Source organism: Prionailurus viverrinus, chromosome B2 (assembly GCF_022837055.1).
Source record: "Prionailurus viverrinus isolate Anna chromosome B2, UM_Priviv_1.0, whole genome shotgun sequence".
Classification (NCBI taxonomy): domain Eukaryota; kingdom Metazoa; phylum Chordata; class Mammalia; order Carnivora; family Felidae; genus Prionailurus; species Prionailurus viverrinus.
The window spans coordinates 72,323,838-72,337,669 of record NC_062565.1 but is presented as its reverse complement, the minus strand read 5'-3'; the positions used below and the strand labels follow the sequence as shown (position 1 = coordinate 72,337,669).

The following is a 13,832-nucleotide window of genomic DNA, read 5'->3' as shown; positions in this document are numbered from 1 at the left end:
GATTTTCTGTGTAAAGCTGTTACATATGCATCACTCAATTTCTCCCTAGATGTTTGATTCTTTGATATTTTTGCAAAATGTTTTCAATTTATTTTCTATTTGTTGCTGGTACATAAAAATACAATTATTGTATATTGACCTTGTTTCCAGGGGTGTTGGTACACTTAATTCTAATAATTTGCCTACCGATTCTTGTAGATCTTCCTACATACAAATCACATTATCTATGAATACTAAGTTTTACTTCTTCTTCCCAATCCATATGATCTTTGTATCTCTTGCGTTTATGTATGGGCATCCTTGTTGCATTCCTGGATCTCAATAGGAAAGTGGTCAAAATTTCACTAGGAAATATACTTTTCGCTGCAGGCTTTTTATAAAAAGCTCTTCCTAGCTACAAGATAAAGTTACCCTTTATCATATTAATAGAATTCCATTCTATTTCTAGGCTACTAAGAAATTTTCATTATGAACGGATATTGACTTTTAACAAATGTTTTTCTGTATTATGAAGATCATCAGGATTGTTTTTCCCATTTTCTGTTCATGTGGGAAATTGCATCAACCACTGTGTGAATGTTTATGAATGTCAAACACCCTTTGAATACTTGAAATAAACCCTCAGCTTTGTCTCTTAATATATGGCTGGATTTGACTTTCCAATATTTTGTTTCAGATTTTTACATCTACATTCTTAAGAAAAAATTGTCTATTATTTTGCTTTATATACTGTCAGAAACAGGTTTGATACGAATATTAAGCCAGCCTTATAAAAAGAATGTGGAAGTTTTTCCTCTTGTTCTATTTTCTGTAAGAATTTATATAAGAATTGTGTTTTAAAGAATTCACCAGTAAAGCCCTATGAGTCTAGGGTTTTCCTTATATAAGCATTAATAAAAATGGATTAAATTTCTTTGATATATGACTATTGAGATTACCTAATTATTATTTTGAAAACATTATATTTTTGCAGGAGTCTGTCCATTTCACCCAAACTTATTTGTAAAATTATTCATGATATCCTCTCAATATCTTTCTATTGTCTGTATTCTCTGCTTCTTCATACGTGATATTTGTCATTTGTTTTTGTCCTATTTTTTTCATTAGTCTTCCTAAAGGTTTATCAAGTACATTAATCTATTCAAAGATCTAAATTTTACTTTATTAAGCTTCTCTATTGTACATTTTCTGTTTTACTGATTTCTACTTTTTATCACTACACTTATTCCATTTTCTCTAGGTTTGATTTTCTTTCTGGAATGGAAATTCATATCATTAATTTTTTTGTTCTTATTCCTGTTTTCTAAATATATGTATTTGCACAGTCATACTGTTCTGTCTGAGCATGGCTTTAGCTGAATCTTGAAATTTTTGATATGTAATAACTTCATAACACTTCAGTTCAGTATTTTTCTAATTTCTATTGCAGTTTACAACCCATGATTTAAACGTAAATTATTTAATTTGTAAAAAGTTGAGGCTTTTCAGGTATTTTTTATTTCAATTTCTAACTGAATTCCACTGTTCAAACATACTCTAAATGACTTCAAACTTCAGAGGTTTAGCATTGTATGTTTATGTCCTAGCATTTGGTTGGTTTTGATAAATGTTACATATTCAATCGAACTAGGCATATTGTGGTGATCATTTCATAAGGTATATGAATATTGAATCACTATGTTGTACACCAGAAACTAATACTATATGTCAATTATTCTTCAGTGGAAAAAAGAAAAAAGAATTATTCCTTATATAGTTGAGTACACAATTAGGACAAGTTTAACTCTTCAGATCTTCTATATACTTACTGATATTATCTGCTTGTTTGATCAGTTTTTTAAGAAGGGTGTCAAAGTCTCCCACTACGATTGTGGATATGTCTACATCTCCTTTTAGTGTTTTGTTTTCTTTTGCTTTATGTATTTTGAAACTATGCTGTTGAGGACATAACAGATTTAAGATTGTGACATCTTCAAGGTAGATTGATTCCTTTAGCGTTATGAAATGTTCTTTATTTCTAGTAACACATCTTGCCTTAAAAGCTTTATCTGAAATTTGTATGGCTATACCAGCGGTCTTTTTTCCATCCCTTTCAAACTTTCTGTGTCCTTATATTTAAAGTATCTCTCTTAAGCTACACATTGGTGTTATTGATTGATTGATTTTTTTTAAAGAGAGAGAATGAGTGGGGGAGAAGGGCAGAGGGAAAGAGAGAATGTCAAGCAGGCTCCATGCTCAGCACAGAGCCTGACACAGAGCTTGATCCCACCAACCTAGGATCATGACCCAAACCAAAATCAAGAGTTGGATGCTCAACTGACTGAGCCACCTAGGTGCCCTATATTGGTGTTATTTTTTAATGAGGTTTTTAATGAAGGCTTTTATTAGATTTAATCCATTTGTGTTTACTTACTTACATACTTGGGTTTATATCTATCCTCTGTTTTCTATGGACACACGTCTTTTGCTTTTTAGGTTTTTGGGGTTTTTTTGATATATATTTTCCTTTCTTTTAGTTTAACCAAATATTTCTATTAATCTATAGTTCCCTTTTTAATTTGCTGGAAATACACTTTCAATATTATTTCAGTTGTTAATCCGGAGGTTACAACATGCATCCCTAACTTAATGTAATCTGATAAAAATTTTACATTTAATAATCCTAGAACAATGGAATATTTTAACTTCATGTAAGCCTCATTCTCACTGTCTTCGAGGATCATTTTCCTTCTGCCTAAAGAACTCCCTTGTAGTATTTCTTCTAGTGAAAATGTGCTGGTGATTAATTCTCTCAATTTATATTTGTCTAAAGTATTTTTTACTTCATTTTAATTTTAAGAGTATATTTTCACTGGGTATAGAATGTTAGGTTGGCATCCTCAGCAAGTTAAGATGTCATCCCATTGTGTACATGAGTGTGGGTTTTTTTTTTTAATACATCGTTAGAGGTTCACACATCCTCTTGACTATAGTGATGTCCTGAAAGTTTCATGAGAAATACTTCTCATATTGTTTCTGACCAATTCATTCTCTCTTTTCCTTCTGGAATTCAAATCATATATGGGACAGATCCTTTGACCAGATCCCCAATGTGTTTTATGCTCCCTTCTGTTTTAGTCTATTTTATTTTCCCCCAATCAATCAAACTGTGCTTGAGTTTAAACATTTTCTATATACTTGCCTTCTAGTTCATTAATACTATCATGTTCTAAGTCCAATAACTTTATTAACGCATCCACTGAGTTCTTATTGACAAATATTTCTTTGGTTCTAAAATGTTCTCTCTCTCTCTCTCTCTCTCTCTCTCTCTCTCTCTCTCTCTGTCTCTCTCACACACACACACACACACACACACACACACACACACACACACAACCAACCCTCTAGGATTATTCTCCACACTCTTACCTCTTTTGTTCCTTTTCTTCCTCTATGTTCCTAAACATAAATAAGTCCTTGTCTGCTAACTCCAGTATCTGGATCACCTGTGTTTCTGCTTTCTACTGTTTGTGTTTTTTCTTGGTTTTGAATCAAATGGTCCTGTCTCTTCATATACTTAGTAATTTTTTATTGAATGCAGATTCATAGAGGTTCCAGATGATGGGAGGACTGTTTCCTCATTCTGCTGGGCAGACAGAGCATAAGGTAAGTTACATTAATCCAGGAAAGGAACTGAGAGGGGGTGAGACTGCTGCGGACTGGGGAAGCTGTGATCTACTTCTGGTTTGATTCATATCCTAAGACCTGACTCCACAGCTTTCAACTGAGAGTATGATTGGTCTTTGACACTTTAGTCTCCAGTGATGGCTTGGCCTTTTAGGTATTTATTTTCTGCTTAGCGCCCACCATACACAGGTTTAAAATTTGGCAAATATCTTTAATGGAAGACTAACTGTGTATTTAACACATACACACACAATCCCACCAAGTTTCCCATTCTGTCATTGCAACCCAATCAAATATGGAGTCTATACACCTGGATTCTCAATTTCTAGTTGAAACTTACTTGGCAGGTGCCCCCAAGTAAAAAGAGTCCATTTGTCACTTCAGGGCCTTCAACTCTCCTCACTGATGTTCTCCCCCACCCCACTCATACCCCAAATCCTCGGGGTAGGTCTTGGTCTCCTAGGCAACTCAAAACTCAGGAATTTTTATTCTGCTTTTTAGAGGTTTCCAGCTTAGCCCTTTAATATCAGGTTCAGAATTAAATAAATGAACTACGGTTCTTAGATCTACTCAGGTCTCCAATTTTGTAGCTCCCCTGAGCAACATTCAAAAACTCTGCTGCTTTCTGTCCCCAAGCAATTTTTCAAAATTATAACTTCCAAACAATGCTTCAAGGCTTAAGCAAAAAGTAGGACTATGTTTTTAAAAATGCAGTTAAATTCAGACTTCATTAACCAATTCCTCAACTGTCCCAGAGTCATTTACTATGCTTAGTGTGCTAATGTGTATTTTCAATAAGGATTTTTTTTTACCTTTAATAGGCTTTTCTTGATTAGGTTTTCCAAAAAGATGCATTTTGGTGCTGAGCTTAACATGTCATGAACAGAGTTGAGGGATCTGATTTTATCATAAGACAAAAAAAAAAAAAAAAAGATAAAACACAGCACTAACTGAAAGAGATAATAAACATAAATTTTGATTACTATGGAATTCATAAAGAAAAACTTAACTCTAGTTAAACAACAACAACGAAAGCCTCACTTTTAATGAGGTTTAGCTATAGGGCCCTCTTGTTAAAGTTATCTCCAAATCCTAGAAAGATGCCAAGTATCAAAACTTTCCTTTGATACATGAAAGGAAAAAACAAGATCACCATGACCAGCAGGGAAGAGAGTCAAAGAACCCAAAGTAATCAAGATATGACAAGCTGGCTTTCACTGTCATAACTGGAGGGTCATCAACCAGACAATGGCAAGATGAAAGCACCCGAACACAAGACTACAGTGAGGATGCTGGCGACTCAGAGATTTGATGCATCACCTTCTCATTGCAGCAGCGGTCTCTAGTCTCCTCTTTCATCTTTTCCAATAGTAAAGAGCCCTAAGGAAATAGGACCTACATTCCAGGACCATACAAAGGTGCAACCAGTAGATTTAATAAAAGGAGGAGGGGGAGTTCCACACAAGCAAATGATGTAGAGAGAAATATAAACAAATAATCTCCCCCTTCTTTTTCCTCTCTCTTCATTACCTTCCCAATTATCAGCTTGGAGTGTTGTTACATTTGTGTTTTACCATAAGCTGCTACAAACTCTGTTTGGACATATAAAAATGTAAATAAAGTTTAAAAGTACTTTTACTGCCCATATATCAGTACCCCCACTGTACCATAACAAAACATTATATTCCCATACAAAAGCACCTTTCACTTTATAAATATAAACTCCAAGAATAAGTGGGGTACAGTTGCAAAAAAAGAAGCCCATTCTGGGGCAAAGGCCATCAGTTCCAGCTTTCCATGATTTGGAACAGCTGGCTACTTAAAAGAAAACCCAGCATCTGACTCGATTTGAAAAAGCCTAAAGAAGCATTACTTTCATGCAGTTACGAATAATTCAACCTAAAATACTGCCCTTAATGATAGAAGTTACAAATATAAAGACTTAGAATATTGTTGAAACCATTTGTAACCATGTCCAGTGTTTAGATGATGTCAAGTGAGTCCACGGAACATTTACTATAACAAATCTTAAATCTTTCATTAAATTATAAAACAATCTTTACCTAAATATAACCTATGCTGTACTTTTACATCAGTTGCAGATTTTTTTTCACGTGACTAACCTAAGAAACAGCCTATAAAAGCTAGGAGAATGCTAAACTTCTTTAAAAATAATAAATGTTTGGGAATGCAAGCTGGTGCAGCCACTCTGGAAAACAGTATGGAGGTTACTCAAAAAACTAAAAATAGAACTACCCTACAACCAGCAATTGTACTACTAGGCATTTATCCACAGGATACAGGTGTGCTGTTTCAAAGGGACCCATGCACCCCCATGTTTATAGCAGCACTATCAACAATAGCCAAAGTATGGAAAGAGCCCGAATGTCCATTGATGGATGAATGGATAAAGATGTGGTGTATATATATATATATATATATATATATATATACACACACACACACACACCACACACAATGGAGTATTAGTCGGCAATCAAAAAGAATGAAATCTTGCCATTTGCAACTACGTGGATGGAACTGGAGGGTATTATGCTAAGTGAAATTAGTCAGTCAGAGAAAAGACAAATGTCATATGACTTCACTCATATGATGACTTTAAGATACAAAACAGATGAACTAAGGGAAGGGAAGTAAAAATAATATAAAAAGAGGGAGGCGGACAAAACAGAAGAGACTCATAAATATGGAGAACAAACTGAGGGTTGCTGGAGGGGTTGTGGGGGGGGGATGGGCTAAATAGGTAAGGGGCATTAAGGAATCTACTGAAATCATTGTTTCACTATATGCTAACTAATTTGAATATAAATTTTAAAAAATAAAAAATTAAAAAAAAAGTGTTTTTTGTTTCCTAGAAAATAATCTTCTAGGAACTTGTCTTACTTAATTTTATATGTCTATTAGAACACTCGCTAATGTAGGTACTCAATAAATGCTGTGAAATAAATTGGTAAAAAAAAAAAAAAAATCAAGATACATAAACCAGCCTCTGCAGAATTAAATTTCTGGCTTAACTTTTAATAATTTATGGTCATTTCCCTCCTTCTTTGTCTTATACACATATTCTAAGAATACTTCTAATAATAAAAAATTTTAATATTCCTTAAAAAAATAAATGTAAAATACCCTCAGTCTTATGACTCACTTGTTATAACAGTAAATCAAGGAAAAGTAATATATGCAACATTACCTAAACTTTAGTAGATACTACCATCACATAAAAAAAAGGGCTTAATTTTCCTTACATACCACAGTGGGAATGTTTATCTGTACGTTAATAGGAAAGATATCAGTTATAGCCAAGTAAATGGGAACCGAACTGTATTCTTGAGAAGGGACTACCAAGCGGTTGCTTAGACAGAAAACTAAGAGCAGCCAGAATCCCACAACATAACATTTAAACTGTGATTCACAGTATTAAGACCGTGCAAAGAGGGGTTTTTTTGGTTTGGTTTTGTTTTGAACATAATCCATCTCCATCTCTTTTGGAGACGAGATAATGAAAATTTAGCCAAACCATTTAGCAGACTATATTAAACTATGCTTATCAAATCCTAAGTAGTTCAAGTGATAAATAGTTAAAAACACAGGTGACTTCCAACATACCTGAAATGCTCCTATTTGCACTACTCCAGTTTTGCAATATTTGAAACAGAGAACTATGGAAGGGAAAAACTGTCAAGTGATTGGTTTCCTTGAGCATTAAACTGATTATACACCACATGCTTCTGTCACGGTGTAAATTTTTAAAGTTTTCAATCAGGTGAAAGTGCTCATGAAGCTCAAAATTTCAAAACAATTCTTTGCAAACTGCCAGTAAATATTCCCCAAGAGTTTAAGGAAATGACACTCTATCAAACTATATTCATACCTTGCAAACTGTATCCATGTCCCAAGGTAGTATGGTCTTCAGATCAATGACTTCACAAGACACTCCAAGCTTTTCTTGAGCCATGGAAGCCACCTCTCGCATGACATGAACCTGAAATAAAAACAGCAGAGAATAACTACAGAGATTGAGACCTGAAAAACTAACTGAATTCTGATATCATTAATAGAAACAGTGTTTAAAGTCAGAGAAACTGATTTTCATGAAGAATTAAATGTCTTAGACATGTTGAACCCCATATTCTACCAAAATAATCAAACACAGATATCTAGAAAACGGTTGGAAAGATGTTCTCAAAGAAAAGGAGAGCAGTCATTGATGAGACATTGATTCTAAAGATACCAGCATACAGAAGGTAAAGTCACAGGAGTAGGTTGAGTTTCTAGAGAGGGCATGAGGAAGGAGAAGCAAAGGGAAGATTGTGGAACGCTGTAGGTGACCAACATTTAAGGGGAAAATGGAGAAGGAGGAGCTCACTTGAAAGAAAGAAAGAAAGAAAGAAAGAAAGAAAGAAAGAAAGAAAGAAAGAAACAAACAACAACAACAAAAAACACGAAGAAAACTCAGGAGACAATATCTCCCAGAAACTAAAGAAGAAAGTGTTTCATAAAAACAGCAGCCAGTATCATACACCATAGCAATATGGGATAAGGGTTGGATTTAATCATTAGAAAATTAGGAATGTTAGCAGAAATAATTGTAGTAAATTAGTGGGAACAGAACTCATAGGTACAAGAACATAAGGAAGTTAAGGAATTAAATATAGGTAGTAGAAAATGGTTGTTCAAGTTTAGTGATAAAAGAAAGGAGGAGATGTACTGGTATTTAAGGGAAAAGCAGGGTAGAGAAAAGGTATTTTTTAGATAGAGAAGAAATATACACCTTTTTAAATTTTTTGCAATGTTTACTTATTTTTGAGACAGAGAGAGACAGCACAAGCAGGGGAAGGGCAGAAAGAGAGGGAGACACAGAATCCGATGCAGGCTCCAGGCTCCGAGCTGTCAGCAGAGCCCGATGCGGGGGCTTGAACTCATGAACTGTGAGATCATGACCTGAGCCGAAGTTGGATGCTTAACCGACTGAGCCACCCAGGCGCCCCTAAGAAATATACACCTTGTTAATAAAAGGGACGTGGAAAGAAGAAACTGAAGATGCAAAAGAGAGAAGGGACTAGCTGGTAAGTTACAGACCTGGAGAAGGTAAAAGAGAATATAATCTGAAAGATTTGTAGAGGTAGGTATAAAAACCAGACACCTCTTCTTTTGAGTACAAAGAGAAAGAAGAAAGGAGTGGCAGCAGACATGGAAGGTATGAGGAAAAAGCAAGTTATAGGACATAGTATCCAATACACTAACTTCCCTATTACAAAGAGAGGCAAGGATGCATGCTGCGTGAAAGGGATACAGATACAAGATTTTCCCACTGGAGGTAAGAAACCAGGAGGACTGGCTCTCCAAGCCAAACATCGAGTGGAGAGGAGAGTAGGAGGTTGTGGTATTACAAATGATTTCTATTATTTTCGTTATTTAACGTTGCACCAAATTTTCTAAAAATAAGTATTTCCTTTACACAGAAGAAAGAAAAATGGACCATTTCTTTAAAAGAAGGAGAGAGAAAAGTCAAAGATAGAAGTCTATGGCCAGAGGAGCAAAGAGTCCCGAGTTCCAAAGTCTGGAAGCAGGGCAGCATGACAAGCACTGGGAAAATGGAGACAGATCAGAATTGAGGCTCGCTGGAACAGAGGAAGGTATAGAACTCGGACGCTGGATCACTAGATGTCCCACGTGGCCAGCTACATAATCACATGGGATGGCAGCAGATGTGATGAAAAAGACACCAGGTCAAGTGCAGAAGCCAGAGTGAGTGATGTATAATATGTGCCTCAAAAGAAACAGTTTTGAATGAATCCATTTGCATAAACTCAACAGATTTTAATGGTTTTACCACATTCATATATATTTTAATATAACTGAATAGGCATCTCACTTTCAACCAGAAATCAATACCAAATACAGATGTAGCACAAGCAAGACTAAAATTTGAGACAGAAGAAAAACACTTTAAATTTTTATAGTATCAGGATTAAAAATGAGAGCTTCCAAGCACAATATGGACATTATTGGTTCTTATAAATGTTACTGACCTGAGTGCCCCAGGCAACTAGAGTAACATCACTCCCTTCCTGTATGACTTCAGCCTGGGACAGGGGGATGTGGTATGGTTCTACAGGAACCTGTTCAACTGAATACGTAACGGGGGAAAAAAATAAAAAGTTATTTTGTTTTCATGGGGCACTTGTGCATAAGAGAATATAAGAATTTCATTGTGGCAAAGCTTTATTTTACTCTTCCCCCAAATTCCCTAAGTTATTTAAAACAGAAATAGCGTTTATTATATGGCTCCATGACATCACTACACATATGAAAAAGTACAATGTAAATGTATAAAATATATCAGCTATCCTGTAACAGAAGAAGGACTTTGGATAAAAACTAATCAAATCTTACTTAAAGTTAGGGCTTTGGTCAACAATGTGTCAATATATGTGTCAACTGTAATAAATATGCCATACTAATAGGAGACGTTAATAATACAGAAAACTACATGTGGTGTATATAGGAACTCTCCTGTACTATCTCCACACCTTTTCTGTAAATCTAAAACCGTTCTAAAAAAAATGTTAACATGTCTGCTAAAACTTGATCAGACTGAAATAAGTTCTCAGACAAGTTTTCTATCAAGAAGCAAATTTATGGGGGTTTGAAAAATGAAACATACATAGTAGGGCCAAATATTTAAGCATATTTTATTTTTGCGCCTTACATCTATGAACACTTCATCCATTATGGCAGCCGACAACACCCTAATTTTCAGAGCTGAATCCTGTAGATCTCGAAGAGATATGCTAAAGCAGCTCTACCAGGCTAAAGGAAGCATAAGCCACTGGCATCCCAGAGAAAACTATTTCATGATTATTTCTGCCCAACCAAACACAAGCAATATAGAGTTGACTGAATTCAAGAGGAAATCATGAGGTGAATTTTTAAATGAAATTGAGTAGGAAGTTGATGGAATTGCCCCGTTAGGCTAGGAAGCCGTCTTGAATTCCATGTGAGAGCAGTGAAACAGCAGAAGTGGTGGGGAAAAATAGTTTCCTTTTGTTGACTTTCCCCATAATCTTTTATCATTGTTGTTTTAATCTTTTTTTTTTTTAAATTCAAAGAGCAAAGAAGAGTAAAAAAAAAAAAAAAAAAAAGGTTCCCTCTGAGCCCCAGTTAGTTCTTCCAACTCCACTGCCCAGAAGTAATCAATACCAACAACTTCCTGGGTGTCTGCGGGGACAGCTTTCATTCTTTCTGTCATCCACGCTTCTTAATCCTCTTCCTAAATTGGGGAAATGCCCCATCTGATGAGGCAAGGCACTTTATCCACTACAGAAGTAAGGTCCACATATGCACTTTCCCAGCTTCCCATGCAGCTAGGGCACAACATGTGGGCTCTGCCAATCAAAGGCAGACTCTGAAATGGAAGCTGATGACACAGAAGAGCAGAAAGTACCCAGAACTCATCCTAGAGTACAGGTAACAGTGGAGGCAGATCCAGCATTCAGATTCAGTGGTATCAATATTCAAGACTGCAGTTCCACATCCACCAATAGGTGCTGGGGCATCTTTGCAAAACCAGTTATGCGGTGGAATTTTGGGTATTGCTTTAGACATATGGCCTCTAAGCCTGGCTCTTAGGCATTGCAAAGATATCTCAGCTATCCATTATCCTTCAATAAATCTTTTCTGCTTTTATATTGGCCAGAGTTGATCTCGGCTTGAAAGTTAAGAACCATGACTGATTCAGTGTCTTTTCAGATATTTGTAATAGTCAAGTATGCACACTTATCAACACATGTGAATCTTTTTTTCCACATATAGAATCACATTGTACACCCTGTTCAGAAGTCTTCTATCATCTCACTATTTTTTCACATGGCAACATATCTTGGCCATGTTTTCATGTCAAAAATATAGATTTTACTTATAAATGATTTTTAAAAAACTACCAAATTTAGGGGCTCTGTGCTGAAAGCTCAGGGCCTGGATCCTGCTTCAGATTCTGTGTCTCCTCCTGTCTCTGCCCCTCCCCCACTTGTGCTCTGTCTCTCGCTGTCTACCAAAAATAAATAAATAAATAAATAAATAAATAAATAAATAAATACTATCAAATTTAATGGTACTATTCTCAGTGATGTGGAAAGTTTTTTCTTTTTTTTTTTTATATTTCCAATCCAATAACATTTCTATAATCAATGCCAGAGAAAGAAATGAATATTTTTAAAATCACCAATACATTTAAACTATACACTAAAATCCACAAAACTACTCAAAGCAGATGACAATTAAGCTAACTAACAAACATGAGACACAAGCTGTGTTAGAAAACTCATAAGCAGGGACGCCTGGATGGCTCAGTTGGTTAAGCATCTAACTTTGGCTCACAGTTCGTGAGTTCAAGCCCCTGCATGGGGCTCTGTGCTGACAGCTCAGAGCCTGGAGCCTGCTTCAGATTCTGTGTCTACCCCTCTCTCTGCCTCTCCCCTGCTCATGCTCTGTCCATCTCTCTGAAAAATAAATAAACGTTAAAATTTTTTTTTTAACTCATAAGAATTAAAAGCATTTCTTTAAAAGTTCTTGTGTAGCACAGAAATTATGTTGAGCCAGATACTTCCATCCACACCAGGAGTAGGCAAGTCAATTTTTATAAACAATATTTTACTGGAATACAGCCACATCCATTCATTTATATATTATCTATGGCTGTTTTTAACCTACAACAGCAGAATTGAGTAGTTACAAAAGATAGCATGGCCTATTGGCTAAAATTCTTACTACCTCTTCCTTTATAGAAAAAGTTTGCCAACCTCAATTCTAAACAGTGCTTTCAGAGGTTAATTCCAGCCCATTTATTGACAGCTTAAATCCAGTATTTGATGGACAGATGAACCAACAGATATATGGCTGGATAAAGGAACACACAGAAGGAAGACAAACATTCAACTGGAGTAGTATATTCTACTTAGCAGTTCTCAGTTGCTAAACCAAAGTGATGGTAGTTTGCTGATGATATCCAGCAAACTTGTGAAAGGTAGCACCATAGGCTCTTTGTCATCATCAAGTAGTCTTTCCTAGGGCAGCAAGATCTGCATCAATAGACAAGGCTTGAAGCCAGTACACACACTGTCTTTTCAGTGAGTCAGTGGCTGTCATTCAAGAGTCCCGTCTTTCCCGCCTTTTATATCAGTTGCCAGCTGATTAGCAAATCCCTGGAACGCACAATTCTAATGGCTGGCACACTAAAAGAAGTGGGTTAGCATCTTGGCCCACTTCCTCTGAGAAATTGCCAGTGAGTGACTAACTGCTTCATTGTATTAAATAAATTACCCAGCATAATAAGACCTCATTACTTTAACATTTAATTAAGGAACGAGATGGCAAACAAGGCATTGCTCTCCAACAACAAAATCGTGCAGGGAATTATATTCAAGAAGAGTCTCATATTAATAACAACCAAAAAATCTACTAGAGTCACATAAATTTAATCCTGAGAGCAGGAGAATAAGAATACAATTTTAATATGTTTGTTTATTTAAACGTGGCACACAGGTCACTTAGAGGGTAAGCCGTAACTCACAAGTACCTTAGCTACCCCAATGTAAGAGATACTCCAAGAGAAGGCTATTATTACAAATAAGCATTCTTGCATTCCTACCCCATGACTATGTGATTTTTGAAAGAGAACAGGTAAGAGGAGTTACAGCAGAAAACTTCAAGAACTGAAGAGCCCCTAAACAGTCATATTACAGAATCCTGTTTTCATAGCAGTGGGACCAAATGAGACCATTCCATTTCACCAAATGCTGATTACATTCAAATCGTAGCACTAATGAATATTCCAGACAAACCCTTCAATATCAGATGTATATTAACAAAAATGTGTGACCCAGAAAAATAAGAACTCTAAAACCAAAATTAAAAAATGCAGTTTTTTGCTCAAATATCAGATTTTTAAAACATACATTGTAAATTCCATATATGTTTCCTTTGTAATTGCAAATGCACTTACAGTCACATTACATATATACTTACAGACTCATGGCATGAATTAGCTCATGCCCACCCCAATTTTTTTTCCTCATCCTCCTACTTTTTTCCTTCTAATTTTCTTGTAATTTGTTTTGTCATCTTAAACACATTTTTAAAATAAG

At 35.6% G+C, this 13,832-nt stretch overlaps 1 protein-coding gene across 3 annotated transcripts in view; it reads right to left on the bottom strand.

The window, feature by feature from the left end:
- BCKDHB (branched chain keto acid dehydrogenase E1 subunit beta) overlaps positions 1–13,832 on the bottom strand; it is a 203,995-nt gene that overhangs the window by 129,374 nt on the left and 60,789 nt on the right. For 2 of the 3 annotated variants that reach the window (XM_047860702.1, XM_047860701.1), the window contains exons 7-8: positions 9,720–9,817; positions 7,559–7,669 (exon numbers count right to left, since the gene is read on the bottom strand). In XM_047860702.1, the coding sequence (XP_047716658.1) occupies positions 7,559–7,669; positions 9,720–9,817 (209 nt within the window). Of the gene's footprint in view, positions 1–3,408; positions 3,623–4,478; positions 4,564–7,558; positions 7,670–9,719; positions 9,818–13,832 lie in introns of all 3 variants that reach the window. The other variant, XR_007152504.1, reaches the window with a different exon arrangement.